This window comes from Ochotona curzoniae, unplaced genomic scaffold (genome assembly GCF_017591425.1).
Source record: "Ochotona curzoniae isolate NIBS_2020 unplaced genomic scaffold, NIBS_Ocur_1.0 patch2, whole genome shotgun sequence".
Taxonomy (NCBI): Eukaryota; Metazoa; Chordata; class Mammalia; order Lagomorpha; family Ochotonidae; genus Ochotona; species Ochotona curzoniae.
In genome coordinates this window covers 83,307-99,449 of record NW_024466750.1, presented here as the reverse complement: position 1 = coordinate 99,449, position 16,143 = coordinate 83,307, and the positions used below count along the sequence as shown (strand labels likewise).

The window sequence follows — 16,143 nt, the reverse complement described above, 5'->3', positions numbered from 1 at the left end:
CAGATAATGAAATATTTTGTAAAGCACCATAGTACAGGCAGCTAAACTATTTTGATATATGTCCATACACTGCAGATGAAATACACTTTACAAGTGTCACTTTTTAATTTTGTTACTCTTCTAACCACACTGAAGGTATTCCCAGTTACAAAGTTTCAAAAGTATATGTAAGTAAATGTGGGATTTACTTTACGTAGCTGAAGCTGTGAATTCTGATATTAATGTGCTTTAAAATATAACAGTTTCTTACTGATCATGTACAATCGTTTAATAGACAATAGTTTAGAAAAAGTTGTGGGAACAGCTAATTTGAGGGGCAGAAGTTCTCCAAGGGTATTGTAATAAAACAAAATATGTTGTGAGCAACTGCGGTGGCATGCTGTGTTTGCAGAAAGACGTGGGGCTTAGGATCCCGCCTCGGCCGTTCTGTTAGTGAAGTGATTTTTCTAAGCCTCTTCTTCTTTTTGATAAAAAATGTATTTATTTGAAAGGAAGGGATGCAGAGGGAATTAGAGACAGACCTTCCATCCGTGGTTCATTTCCTAAACAGCCATGTCAGCTGGCTCTGGGCCAGGCTGAAGCTGAGCTTCATCCAGGGCTCGTGTGTGGGTACAGATGTGGCACATTTTTAATTTTCTGAGTGGCAGTAGAGTTGTGTGTAAAATGCTTTGTTGATTACGAGGATGGGAGTGATTGATTGAGTGTTGCTATCCTTTGAGGAAACTGACAGTTCACAGAATGTTGGCATTCAGTTCATTTTGGTCATGTGCAATGGTGTCTGATTTGGTTGGAAGGTAGGGTGATGGAAGAGAGCCTAGGGTTTTCATCCCATGTTGGAGTAAAGTTTTGCTTGTTTGAACTTAGCTGCTGCATTTTTCTTCATTACATACTCTGAGCAATGAAGGCTTCCCAGGACAGTTCCTTTTCCCTTTCTTTACTCGTTTTCTTCCTTTTTTTTTCAGAGCAACAGAGAGGGACACAGTCAGACAGATACCTTGCCCCAACTGTTTTTTCTCCAAATGTCCACAGCAGTCAGATCTGGGCCAGGCTAAAGCCGGGAACTCCGCCATTGTCCTCCACATGACCAACAGGGCCATTCTCCAGTGCCTTCCTAGGAAGCTGGATTGGAAGTGAAACAACCAAGCCTGGAACTGCAGGGCACTGCAGAGGGCGGATGTTGGGATCACAGATGGCAGGTTAACTTGGCTGTTCCAGGGTACTGGTCCATTACTCCCCGCTATAGGATAGGCAGTTGAGAGTTGACTTAATAGACTGTGACATATGTCCATGTTTACATGTATAAATATGGATATATAGGTATAGGTAGATATATTGCCCCATTTCCAAGGGGTCATTGATAAAACAGGAAGTGTGTCAGTACTTAAAAACGTATAGTCATTTAATAACCCGTGTTTCTGTGTTTGATTTCTTGTCACTTAGAGTAAAGCAGAAATTCCTGCCTTTATGGTTCTGGGTCATCTATCTCATGACTGTGTTTTTGCCTCCACAGAAATAGAAAAGTTTCAAAAAGGAGAAGGCAAAGATGAAGAAAAGTACATTGATGTGGTGATTAATAAGAACATGAAGCTGGGACAGAAAGTATTAATTCCTGTGAAACAGTTCCCCAAGGTAAGCCGATGAGTCTGCGCTGCCGAGGTCCTGCCCGAGTCCCTGGGGAGCAGGCTTCGGCTTGGATTCTGTTAGATGTTCTCCAGAGAGGCCTTCCCCTGGCTTGTCTTCTGTTCACATTGCACTTTGGGCCAATTGACATTTATGTAATGAACTTAGTGATTTTTTTTCTGTAAGTTAGATTAAGTTCTAGGCTCCCCAAAGACACACTTCTGAATTTTGATAGCAGGTGTGACTTGATACCTATCTGAATTTTTTCTAGTTCATTTGTCACACAAAATTGAATAGTTGAAAATTAAGACTGATTATTCATGTTAAGTATTTAGCATAGTCCTTGGCACATCCATTCGATAAGATCAATTTTGTTTGTGTTGGAATCTTTTCATGTTTTCTTTTTTGATTGTCTCTATAAATGATTCATGCGTGCTGGTGCTTGTGTCACTGTGTATTTTCACTGATGAATAATACCCTTTACCTGAATGTATCACACTTACCTAGGCAGTTTTCAGTCACTGAAAATTAAATCATTGTAAACCTTACTGTCTACGTCACTTTGGGTCTTATGTTTTCATTATTTTTGGATAAACTCTTAGTCCTGAAATTGCCTGGTATTTAGCTTCATTGACGTTATCATTCCTTTTTCCCCCCAATCTAGTATACCTGGGAAATTTTCTAGAACCAAATGTGTGCAAGTTGTAGTTGATTTTGTATATGAGTCAGCATTTGATCTTGTAATTCCATTTAATTTACAATGTGAGACAGAGGGTGAAGTTCATTTCCCACCCGCCCCATACGAATTTTCCTGTCTTTCTATATTGCTTCTTGAAAGCTGTTTTTTCCTACTACTTGTTTTGGCATCTTTGGTGTAAATTGCATGACCACGCAAGTGACTATATTTCTGAACTTCCTGTTCTGTTTCATTTTCCTTTTGGCTTCCTATGCCAGAACCACAACACCTACATCACTAGAACGGTTTTTGATAAGACATTAAGTAATGTAGCAACTTCTACAGAAAGATGTTAGAATTGCGAGTGGAGCTGCAGTCTGTCACTTCAGTGCTTCAGGAGGATTACTCCGTAAGCGTGGCGGTGCTGCCTCACGCATGCGTCTCCTCAGTGAACCTAGCTTGTGTCAGCAACATATTCCCGTCTCAGGATAAAGTTCTATTTCTTTTGTGTAACTGGTTCTTACGTATTTTGTTTATTTTGACATTTCTGCAAATGGAGTGTTTTTAAACTTTTATTTCTAATGTAAAGTTTTATGTATTAACTGTTTTCTGACAAGCTCATTTATTATTTCTTGTTACTTAATTGTTTCATTTTGTAAAAAGGTTTATTTTTACTGGAAAGGCAGATTAACAGAGAAGGGGAGACAGAAAGATCTTCTGTCTGCTGAATCACTCCCCAAATGGCCGCAACAGCTGGAGCTGAGTCATTCTGAAACCAGGAGCTACGTCTGGGTTTCCCATGTGGGTGCAGGGTCCCAGGCTTTGGGCCATCCTCAGCTGCTTCCCCAGGCCACAGGCAGGGAGCTGGATGGGAAGTGGAGCAGTCTGGTCATGAACTGGTGCACACATTGAATCCCACCGCATCTAGGATGAGGATTTAGCCACTAGGCTGTTGCACTAGACCCAATTCAATATTTTTAGAAAGGGGATTTTCTTAGGCTTTGTTATATAGAGAATAATCTTAATGTCTGCAATTTTTTTTTTACTTTTTCTTAAGTCTTTTACTTACTTTGCTGACAATTTTATATTTGCTATTATCTCCAGTTTAATACTAAATACAAGGATATAAGTAGTAAGAGTTGGACTCATTTCCTAGTTCCTAGTCAAGGAGGAAAAAGGGATTTTTCTCTTAAAAACATTGAGCATGGGAGGAAAGATACCTTATATCCTAATTTCAGTTCCAGCGGGCATATGCCTTGAAGAGGAGTTGCTGGATTCTACATTAGCACTTTATATCCAACGTGCCTTCGCTGAAAGTGGTATAACTGGCGTTGCAGTTTGCACTGCTGCAGCCCAGCATCAGAGATGAGCTGATTAGTACTGAATATATGTTTATTTCCCACACCTGTGGGGCTGGAAAACAGAATCAAGAAGCCAGTGTTTAGTGTCTGCTAAGGGCTTTGCTTGCTGAAGTCGCATGAGAGAATGCGGAGAGGCCTGAAGAAGCTCAGGAGGTTCCCTGCAGACCTTCTGGAAGGCACTAATCCAGCAGGAACACAAAGCCCTCAGGAGTGAGCTCTCCCAGAAGCCACATTCTTAATGCCACCTTAACGGGAATTCAAAATCAACTTGAATTTCGTAGTAGACACAAAGCCACAGCAGCTGGCCGATGGGAATTTGAATCTAGCTGATGTCAGGTGAGTCTGACGGAAGTTCTCACTTAGGATGATGTTTATTTAGCCTTAGTCCTTAGCAGTGTCTAAATACAGGAATGTGTCAAAAAGTAGAAAGACTGTTGTGAATTACAGAAGTTTATGGAAATTTATTCGTAATGAGTGTAGTGTTACAACATACAGGCACTCTGTTCAGTCCTCTTCATTCATTTTGATAGCCTTTTTTCAATTAAATTTTTTTCTTTCATTTTTTTAAATCATGATTATCATTTTTATGATACAGTTCAATAGGCCCTGGGACTTCCCTTCCCCTCTCCCCAAGTTTCCTCTCCCACCACTAAGTTCCACAATATTATTACTATAGTATAGTTCTTCATGCACAGTCATATGTCCATCATTGCGGGCATGGACAATGGCAGAGAGCCCAGCATTCTATTGTCAAGAAATAGTGAACAGTTTCATTGTAAGTCCATCTTTGATCTGCAAGTAGAGATGCACACTGCATTGTGTTGTCACGCTTGGATATGATAGTCTCCATTACACAGTTACTGTACATCCATTTAAATGAAAAGCCACAGTACAAAATCAACAACAGGAAGAAAAATAGAAATTTACAATGCCATGAAGTTAAATAACATGCTGCCAGATGTGACTAATGTGTCGCTAAAGAAATAAAAAAGAAAATCAAGAGCCTTCTTGAAGAAAACAGTGCTACTGTATGACCTATGAGTCAGTGAAGAATTTAATGAGAAAGAGTTTTGAAGAGATGAAACTAAAAAAATCAAAATCCATGAGATATAGTTTCCACTGATCTTTGTTGGTGAGATATGTCTCCTGTAGGCAACAAATAGATGGGTTTTGTTTTTTCAATCCAGTCTACTAATCTGTAACATTTGATTGATGAGTTTAAGCCATTTACATTCAGGGTTAATACAAATAGGTGGTAATTTGGTCCTGTCATTTTAGCAATGGATTGTTCATTGATTTAGTCTTCTGTTGTCATTTTACTGGGATGTTCTTCGCATTTGCCTTTGGTTTTGTTGGGTACTATTCCTTTTCTCTGTCAAGAGAACATCTTTAAGTATCATTTGTAGGGCAGGTTTGGAAGAGGCATATTCTTTTAACTTTTCTTTATTGTGGAAGAATTTTATTTTATTTTCAAAGACCAAAAGAAAGCTTTGTTGGATATGTTATCCTGGACCGACAATATTTTTCTTTTACAATCTGGAATATATTGCTCCATTCTCTTCTTGGATTTAGAGTTTCCTGTGAGAGGTCTCCTGTGAGTTTAATTGCCATTCCTCTATGTATCAATTGATTTTTTTCACATGCACATTTAAGGATCTTTTCCTTATGTTCAATTGAAGAGAGCTTGATTTGTATGTGGTGATGAACTTCACTTTTGGTCAAGCCTATTGGGAGTTCTGTGCTCTTCCTGCATGTTGTTTCATAATTCATTCTCCAGATTAAGAAAACTCTCCTTTAATATTTCATTAAATGCCTTTTTAAACACAAGTTCTCTTTCTGCACCTTCCGGCACTCCCGTAACGCTAATATCTGTCCTTTTAATAGTGTCTTTCAATTCTTGATTACTTTTTTTGTCCTGATCTAGCTCTACTTCCAGCTTTTTGTTTGTTTCCCCCTAGTGACAAGAAATATTTTCCAATTCTGAGATTCTTATGATTCCTTCATTCTGTTTTGGAAACTCTCCACTGTACTTTTAACTTGCTCCACTGTATTCTTCATTTCTGATATATCAGCTTTCATTTGATTCATTTCCAATGTGACATATTCTTTAAATTCCTTGAACTCCTGCATTACTTGCTTCTTTTTGTTGATATTGGCAGAGTAGAGTAAGGACATATTTAAACAGAGAAACATTAGCCGGTGTGTAGCAGAGAGGGCACATTCCAGCAAGTAGGAGAGGACAGAATGATAGCAGAAGGTCACCTCTAAACTGACAGACACAGGGAATTAGTGGACACAACTGTGTGGTGTGGCAGTGACCAATACCCCAGTGACATTCAGTGAACGGCAATCTGAACTTCACCAACAGTTGGAACTGCACCATCTGCAAGCTGTGAAGGGACGTTGCCCAGGAGCTCCGGAGGTGAACCCAGACAAAGAACTGCCCATCCTGCTGGTCTGTTTGATTTGACCAGTAGCAGAGACAGAGCAGCAGGTCCCAAATGGGCAGTGCGAGAACAGGGTGGATTTCACAGCCCAGTCCACCCTCAAAGAGCCAGTCGGGCGCCATTTCGTTTAAGGAGACAAAGGCTGTAGGACTGGATTGTGCACGCACTGAGCTGGGAGAGAACTCACATCTTGCTTGGTGAACTGCACAGGTTCCACCCAAAATAGATGGCTAGCAGATCAAAAACTCTAATAGGGGCACATCAAGTGCCATTTTGCACAGTGTAGCAAACAAAACCTTTAAGAATGCAGGGTACAATATTGAGCTACACATGCATTGAGCTGGGAGTAAACTCACCAAGTTCATTGCATTGCACTGGTCCCACAGAAAAATAATAGCAACTTCTTCATTGTATGGGTTCAAAATAGGTTCATGTGGTCCAGAGATCTAACAGCCAGCAGGTTCCCACCAGATCAACACCACCAACAACCTAGCTATATATGATTCCTGGTGTCTTCCTAATCGTAGGAACTGCTCAAACTGGAAGTGGGAGAATGGTTGTACAGAGAGCAGTGCAGCCTCAGCATGGTATCTCGGGAGGAGGAGAGTGGTAAACCAGGAGCTGGGGCTACAGAGACCATGGTGGAAATCTAACATTAAAACCCATTCTGGAACTTGGTGGAGGGAGTGGCACAAGTGACTGTAAATAAAGAGCCGTGTACCAACCACAATAAGTAAAATTGAATTGTACACCTGTGGGTGACACAGCTTAGAAACCTGCCCCAAGGAGAAGACTCTGTTAAACAAGGACAATGACCAAGAGCCAAAGAAGAGACAAAGGCACCATGAATATTACTGAAGATTCCCCTGCAAAGTAGCAATGGCGTTGCCAGCCTCAGACTTAACTGAGGAATACATGAAGAAAATTGGGGATACTGAATTCAACATACTTGTTATATAAATATGTTTCTCTTTAGAAAGTGTTTGAGTTATTTAAAGAGAAACACATCTCTCAACTATTGATTCACCTTTCATATGCCTACAGTAACCTTGGCTAAGTCAGATTGAAACTGGGAGTGTTAATCAATCCCCATGTGAATGGCAGGGACCTAAAAATTGAGTCATGATCTGTTAGCTAACAGGGTGTCCTTTGGCAGGAAGCTGAAGTTAGCAGCAGAGTCTGGAGTGGAGAAATTGAGGGTTAGTCTTGAATCCAGGCACTTGAGCTATCAGCATTGACTCCTAGAATCTGGATTGGAAGGAAGCTAGAGCCAGAGGCAAGATTAACTGAGGTACTTCAGTTGTTGGAGGCCGTAACTGCTGGGCTAAATGTGCAGTGCGCCAACCTCATCTCTTCTGTAGGAATTGGAGGGAAGAATACGTTAGTTCTTGGGATCCCAGTCACACAGCCCATGTACCCCGTGACTGGGAAAGTCAGTTAATTATTAAAATAATTTTTGAAAATCTTTTAGAGGGATTACATACTTTTTTCACTTTTTTAAAAAAAGATTTATTTTGTTGGAAAAGCAGATTTTACAGAAAGTAGAGACAGAGAGAAAGATCTTCCATTCAGTGTTTCACTACTGTAATGGCTTCAATGCCCTGAGCTGAGCCTGTCTGAATTCAGGAGCCAGGAGCTTCTTCCTGGTCTCCCATGTGGGAGCAGGATCCTAAACCCTTAGGCCCCAGGGAACTGTATGGGAATTGGAACATTCCGGATCTGAACTTGGGCCCATATGGGTTGCCACTCTTGGAGGTGGATTAGCCAGTTGAGCCGTTGTTCTGGCCCCTCTCTTACTCCTTTTTTTTTGGGGGGGGGTGACTAAGATCGTATGTCATTATATTGTTATTTTTAAATCATGCTTTAAAAAGAAAATCTAAAACATTATCTTATATATCTAATAGACAAAAATAACAGAATTTTTTCCAACATGCTCTATTTTCATGCAGAAACTAGGAAAATTCTATGAACAAATAGGATTGAAAGTTGCATAAGATGAATATCAAAGCTGTTGTTATTTAGACAAAAATATGTAATATTTAAAAATTATCTTTGATCTCATCTCTGCAGTAGCTTTAGTCCTGCAGGCCAATTAAATTTTTATTTTATTATTTATCTTTTATTATTATTATCATTTTATGATACATTTTGTATCCTCTCATCTGGATATGATAGTCTGGATTGCACAGCTACTATACATCCCCTTAAAAATGAAAAACCACAATATAAAATCAGCAACAGGAAGAGAAATAGAAATTTATGACGCCAAGAAGCTAAATGACATCTTTTCTTTCTGTTGTTGATTTTGTTTTATGGCTTTTCATTTAAGTAGATATATGGTAACAGTGTAATGGGGACTATCTCTTGTTCTTCTTAAAAATGCTTAAATATGGAGTCAGAAAGCCTTACTGGAACTTCAGTTTGTTAGGTGGAATCCGCAAACACCCGGGTATATATTAAGAGTGTCTAGAAGAATTCATTCTTATTTCTTGATGTTTTTGCTGTGACTTTTCTCAGTCAGTCCAAATTTTAGCATTTGGTATATATAGACTCTGTGAGACGTTCTTGATGTCATTGCAGTCAGGGCTGGAATGGCCCAGTACACATGCTTTGAACATGAAGCACTGAAATAATTCGTTTTTGTTGATTATTATTATGAATAGCTGAATCACATGTTTGCTTTTTGGTTGAAGACTTGTTAGAGAATAGATCATGTGTGTTACTGAGAAAAAGATATAAAATGTTTTTAGTGCTTTTGCAATATGTTACTGGCTTATGTATCTTGGTTTGGGCTCCCTTAAAATGATCAGTTGATCAGTTGGAAGTTGAATGACTGCAGTGGTATTGGAGGTGGGAAAAATGAGCAGATTTTTGTCCCTTGAATGAATCTCTTAATTTTAAATGTTTGAATTCCAAAATTTGTATGTATCAATACCGTGGAGGATGCGCCTTTTGGAGCTGGTTAGGATTAGCTGAGGTCATGAGGGCAGGCTCCTGACAGTGCATCCCGTTAGTGGACAGCGTGGTGCTCTTGGAGGTGTCACAGTGCAGCATGGTGGTACTCCCCGATTCCTGTGCCATGCTCTTGGGAAGCTCTATTCTTTGTTGATTTTAGGGAGTTTCGTTGTAGTAACTAAACATTTAGACACCTGTCTTCTGATAATCAGTCTATTTGAGAAAAAATGGCAGAATCTCATACCATCGACCAAAATATAAGCCTGTATCAAAGCTAGACGCTGTTGTTGGATAGTTCTGTGAGACAGGGAAATGCCACAGAAACTTTGTTACAGACTAGCGTGAACTCAGGATTAGCTGCGAGTCCGGCTTCTCTTTTGTGCAGCTGTTTTTATTGGCACTGAGTATGTCACCCTTGTTTTTGCTGAGTGTCATACCAAACCCCTGCTAGACACTCCTTCTTGGATTCCCAGAAACCCCTTTTGATTTGATGTAAATAACTGAAATTTGTACTGCCACTTCCTAGCTCTCCTGAGGTTCTTCTTGTGTTCCAAATTTCAGTAAATGGCAATCAACAGTGTGTTGAAGAGCCACTGCCAGCACTTGGGACATTGGTTTGGTCTACTTTCCTTCTGGTTAACTTCTTCCTTCAAAAGCTGTTGATTTACTTCCTCATTGTTACTGTTTTTTCTCTTTGCATTCCATCATCACACCTAAATCAAAACCATTGTCATCCCTCATTCTGTCTATTATAGTAGGGTTTTATTCATGTCATGTTCTTACTTGTAGAATTCAATTTTCCAGTTAAATTTTCATACTTGTAGATGAAGTGTTACAGTCTTGAGATTTTCTAATTTGTAATTTCAAGCTCATTAATATGTGATACATGATTATTCTTTTGTAATACTGACTCTCAAAGACAGGTGCTGAAGCATTGTAGAAAACATGTGATGCTGATTATTTCAGGTTGTGTATTAGTCGTATGTGTTTGTACACGTGTGTGTTTATTATTTGACTCATATCCCATCCTGAAAAGTTGGTTGCATTAGTTGCTGAAGCTCCTAGTGCTGCAGGGCTGTGTCCTTTGCTGTTGACATTTGAGGACGTCCTTGTTGTCAGATTCCTGCAAAGGCAGGGCAGCGCTCACCCTGTAGCAACCATGCAGCGGCCAGCCTAGGCTTGGTTCTTCCTTTCAGAGGGAGCTGATTCTGATTGTCTGCATGTACGTTTTACATTTTACTAGTCTTTTGTCTTCTACACTGGAATAAAAAGCTCATAAGTACAGGGAGCTAGGTATTCTTTGTTTACTGACCACCACAGAGAATGTGTTTACCAGCACCAATGTCTTTTTTTTTGCTTAAGATTTATTTGTTTTTATTGGAAAGCCAGATGTACAGAGAGGAGGAAAGACAGAGAGGAAGGTCTTCCGTGCACTGATTCACTCCCCAAGCAGCCACAACAGCCAGAGCTAAGCCGGTCCAGAGCCAGGAGCTTCTCCTGGGTTTCCCATGTGGGTGCAGGGTCTCAAGACTTTGGCCCATCATCTGCTGCTTTCCCAGGCCACCTGCAGGGAGCTGGATGGAAAGCGGGGCAGCCAGGACACAAACCAGTTCACATATGGGATCCTGGCATTTGCAAGGTGAGGACTTCAGCCATTAGGCTACTGCTCCATGTCCAGCCATCATAGTTGTAGCAGCACCAATACGTACTAGGACAGGACACTGTATAGATTTTGTTGAATTTGCCAGTATTAAGTATGATCAGTTTTCTTTTCCTTCCTGTTGTAGATTTTGTTTAGGAGGTGTAATGAAGCACTGGACTAAGAGATCTGCCAATTTGAGCAGTGGCTGCTTCCCCCTCCTGCTAATCCTTTCGGGGGTGGTTCCAATATTGCCCATGTCCTGGCCTGCATTGTAAGCATCTGGGGTTGCAGAGTGGCCCTGCAGAACAAGCCTTTTCAAAGGTTTCCAACCCTCCTTCCTGCATAGTTCACTCTAGACAAGCAGATGCTTGAATTTGTGCTGTCCCTGCTGATGCTTCTTCTGAGATGTGGGATCAGACTTTAATTAGCTTTTTGTTTTATTTTATGCATTTCAGAAGGGGGATAATGTTCTCTGCAATTTTTTGCCTCCAAGCTGAGTGGGTAATTTTTGGAGCATAGTAACTTTGAGAAACAAATGCAGAATGGATCAAATTAAAAGCAGAAATGATGAGGCTTAAAAGAGGCAAGGGCTCATGATATGTAGATCCATTACAGCAGTGTCAGCAAATTTGGATTTAGATCCTAAATGTAGCTGAACAATAGTATTTGAATTAGATATGGAATAAAGCCAACTTTGTGGGTTTCTGGGGTTTTGTTTTGTTTTATTTTTGTAAACCTTCTTTGCAGTGAAATTATGTAGATATGCATACAGAGAAAGGACACTGGTTACACAGTGATGTCCTTGAGAGACGGTGACCTAGACCAAGACAGATATATTGGGACTTCAAGACCTTTGGATACGTGAAGACATGAATAGAAACATTTAAGACATAGTTAATAAATTCATTGTCTCCGAGTTGCTGTGCTTCACAGGTGCTGGAAGTGAGGCAGTGAGCACGTGAGATCTCGTCTTTGCTGTCTGGAGAAATAGTCAGTGTGCAGGCCGCTGTCACTGCAGCGACTGGAGCATTCCCTGGACCAGGGACTCCGGAAACCCAGTGTCAGCTGTAGCCAGGAATCAGTGAAACATGCTTATGCTAGCGTTGCATTTGGTGAGCTCTCTATTAAGGGAAACCTCTTAATGGGGGAGACCTGGCGTGTTCTCAAAGTTTAGTTGTTTATGACATGACAACTTTACTGTAATTGTTCCCAAAGGAACAGCACTTGTCACAAATATAGTTTAGCTCAATTAAGGCGAGTTCAGAAACACACTTACCTTTACAATGAGGAATGTAATTGCCATTTATACATTACATCATAAAACTCAAATATTCCCTACTCTGTGTAGGTTTGCCATTTCATAATCTCTTCAGAATTTTCCCATTTAAAGTTGCAAAACTTAATGTGTTTTTTAGAGTTTTTGGCATCTAGAGTGGAGTCATTTGTCTAAGAAATAATAATATTGGCCTAAGAAATAAGTTATTAATGAATAGCTATTCATTAGAAGATAAGTGAGTTTACTTAGGTAAATGAATTATTTATAAAAATGAATACTAGTTGTATCTATTTTGCAGATATGGTCATTAAAGTATAAACTGGACTTAAACTAAAGACTTTATTTGAAAATATTACTGCAAAAGCATGGAAGTGGACTTTTAGACTGGGGAGTTCCAAATGACATCTTCAAGGTCAAGCAGAAAAAGACCTTTCACTCCTGGAAACAAATGTAGAAAAGTCTGCTGGTTGCAAGATGGCATGGTGTCAGAGAATCTTACACCCTGAGCTTGGTGTTTGTTTTTTGTTTTTGTTTTAGTATGTACTTTGTTTAAAATGTAGATTTATAAAGGAGGTGGAGAGAGGTGCCTGGTTCCATGGCTCAGTGGTTAAATCTTCAGCCCGCACTCACCGGAATCCTATACTAGCCCCAGATTGTGTCCCACTGCTCCGCTTCCCATCCAGCTCCGTGCTTGTGGACCTGGACAGTAGTAGAGGACGGCCCAGAGCCTGTGGACACTGCAGTCACGTAGGAGTCCTGGAAGAAGCTCCTGGATCCTGCTTTGGATGGACTCAGCTCTGGCTTGTGAGGCCAGATGGCGAGTGAACCAGCAGAGTGAAGATCTTTCTCCTTCTTTCTGTAAATCTGCCTTTACAATAAAGTTAAATAAATCTTATGAGAGATCTTGTCTCTACTGGGTCACTCTTCAGATGACCCTAGTTGCTGGGTTGGGCCAGGCTGAAGTCAGGACTCTGGAGCCCAGAGCTTCATTTTTTCTCCCATGTAGATATAGGGTCCTAAACAGGCCATATTCCACTGCTTTCCCAGGTGCATCAGCTGGGAGTTGGATCTGAAGTGGAACAGACAGGGCTTGAACCAGCTCTGAAACAGGAAAACCGTGTTTCAGGCAGCGTATTTGGCATGTTTACCTCAGTACTGCAGTACTTCAATGCTGGCCGCTTGGCTTGCCTTCCCTATTAGGAAGTTTGATCTATTGGGGTATGAGGGTTTTTTGTTTGTTTGTTTTCTTGAGAGAACCAGTCACCCTTATCTTTTATGAAGCAAAGTGTGGGCATGTGAGGAATCTGGTTGGCCTTGAAAGAGTCTATTTGCTGGAACGTAAAGGAACAAGTGAATTGCTTTTTTTTAAGATTTATTTTATTTTTATTGGAAAGGCGGATATACAGAGAGGAGAGACAGAGAGGAAGACCTTCCGTCCAATGATTCACTCCCCAAGTGAGCACAACGGCCAATGCTATGCTGATCCGAAGCCAGGAGCCTCTTCCAGGTCTCCCACGTGGGTGCAGGGTCCCAAAGCTTTGGGTTGTCCTTGACTGCTTTCCCGGGCCACAGGCAGGGAGCTGGATGGGAAGCGGGGCTGCCAGGATTAGAACCGGCACCCATATGGGATCCCAGGCATGCAAGGCGAGGACCTTAACCACTGCGCCATTGCGCCGGGCCCAACAAGTGAATTTCTTAATCATCTCTGATTTTTCGGAGCATAGGGCTCAGAAAAAAAAGTAAATATTGTCACAGAATTTAGCACTTTATGTGATGTTTTAATTGCCATAATAGCTGCAAAGTCTTACAAGGCACACTCTGGTAAATACAGTGCAGTTGAGGGCTGGAAGGACTGACGTACCACCGTGATTGGTGCTGTGAAGAGCTGGCATGCCAGAGCTGCTTCTGCAGAAGTTCATGTCCAATGTGATCTCAGCAGGTGCTGTGAGATAAAGGCAGGTGAGAGAACTGTATTCCATCATCTGGATCCAGAACAGCCTGTTCGAATTCCTGTTGGCTAGGGTTTGTCTTGTTAGACATGCTGACTGCTGCTTGCTTATCGGACTATCCTAGTCTTTTTGTTTGTTTTTAACTACATTTATGCATATTATGGTATCCATAAAAGGATTGAACATGTAGACTGAAAGTCTAAGTAACAGAAAGTTGCCAGGTCTGTGTCTGTTCTGCTTGACAATGTTTCTTGGCAGCTGACACTCCTGATGTGTAATATACTGGGCCTTTGCCCACTAAATCCCAGTAGTGTCCTTCCTCATTGTGACAACCAAACAAACTTGTTAACGATTTTGAAACACCCCTGGAGAGGTGATGCAATCTGACCAAGCAGCCACGTATGTTGTGTGTCAGCTCTGAGGACGTGCTATATCTGCACAGTTAGATCTCAGTGTCAGATAACCTGGGCCTGGTCATATCTTTTCAGTGTGGTGGCTTCCTTGACAGCTCTGTGGATTTAGCTGGGTCATTTCTAGTGAAATGTGGCTATTATTCACATAAATAATATATATTTATATATAAGCACATACACATGCATATATAATATTATATATACCACATGTGTGTATATAATATATACATATGTGTATACAGTATATACATACATACATATACACTCAGAGAGTAGCTAAATTCAGTAATTTATTACTTGACAATTTGACACCAAGTATGTAAAATATACTGGGTGTTCTGCTGGATGACTTTTTTTTTTCTTACACATTTTTTGATTTAATTTTGTAGCTTTGACAGGCATGTGGCAGGGTAGTGAAGATGCCATTGAGGGACTTCCGTATATTAAAGGAAGTATGCACATTCAAGTCCTGGCACGACTATTGATTTCAAGTTCTCAGAAGTACAACCAGGGAGGTAGGTGGATGGCATTCAAGTGGATGGCATTCCTGGTGGCTAGTGTTGATTTAACTCAGCCCTGACTGTCGTGCACATCTGGGGAGTGAACAAGAACATAGAAGATCAATGAAGCAGTGTCTGTATTTCTCTCTCCCTCTCTCTTCCTGCTTACCTAATCCTCTGCCTTCCACTCTCTCACTCTCTGTTTTTGAAATAAAATGAAGATGAAATAATTCATCAACAGATATTGGTATAGCTCTCATCCCTGTTATAGCTGAAAATCCTGAGACTCATGCAAGTTAATTTAGCTAGGAGGCTGTGTGTGGTAGAGTAGAGCTGAGAAGGACAAAGAGAGAGATGCAAGTATGAAACCACACCATTCTGTGGGCTTCAGTGTCTTTTTAATAAAATTACATATTAGGATTGAATTATGTCTACAAACACAATTTTCATCACCTGGGATGTATTTGGACATCTAGTATACAGTATAAATGTGGAAGGAATACAGAAATTTACTCAAATTTTGACACCCGCTAAAATGAATGCAGGTGAAGGTGAAAGTGTACAGATGAGCCATTATAGGCAGATGGTGTCAGGAAAATTTCCCTTGCTACAGAGCAAATGGATAGATGCTAGAGACTCAGGAATAGGGAAAGCCTTCAGGGTGAAGAATTTAAGTGGAAGCATGGTGATTTGTATGGGGACATCTGGAGAAGATTCACAAATTGTAGATATTAATACTGTGAAGGTAGATTTATGGAGTAGAACTGAAAAGGAGGATCTTGGCTGAAACTTACACATGAAATTTTTAGACCACTGAAATGTCTGTCCATGACACCCCAAGGAGAGACTAAAGATTCCCCGAAGAGATGAATAAGGTGAATTCCAGGCTTTAAAATACATGCATGCGATTGAGGACTGTAGTGAGAGGCACATTGATTAGGTGGGAATTATTTTCATTAAATATAAGCTTGCACGCTTGGCAGAGTACTATTTGCTAGTGAACTTTTGTTGATATAATACAATACATATGGGAACTAACTTTATATAGAGACAGTGCTTATTCTTAGCTCTGATTGTTCAAGTGCAAAGTATGTGGCTCTGTCAGTTGGCTTCTGGTGAGGGTGGTGGTGGTGGAGTGCAGAATGCTGTGAGAGGAAAGATGACTTGTTGAGCCAGCAGGCAGAGTGGCTGCATCCTTTCAAATAGACGCCCCGTGACAGAAGTACTTCCCCCTAGGTCCACTCCCTAGACATCATATTTAAGTTTCTACTGTCTTAGTCACATAAACGTAGGACTCCACAGTT

At 40.6% G+C, this 16,143-nt stretch overlaps 1 protein-coding gene across 1 annotated transcript in view; it reads left to right on the top strand.

The window, feature by feature from the left end:
- The window catches only part of LOC121166675 (KH domain-containing, RNA-binding, signal transduction-associated protein 3), a 142,290-nt gene that overhangs the window by 52,839 nt on the left and 73,308 nt on the right, over nucleotides 1–16,143 (top strand). The window contains exon 2 of the mRNA XM_040995923.1: nucleotides 1,511–1,629. Coding sequence (XP_040851857.1) covers nucleotides 1,511–1,629 — 119 coding nt within the window. The remainder of the gene's footprint in view (nucleotides 1–1,510; nucleotides 1,630–16,143) is intronic.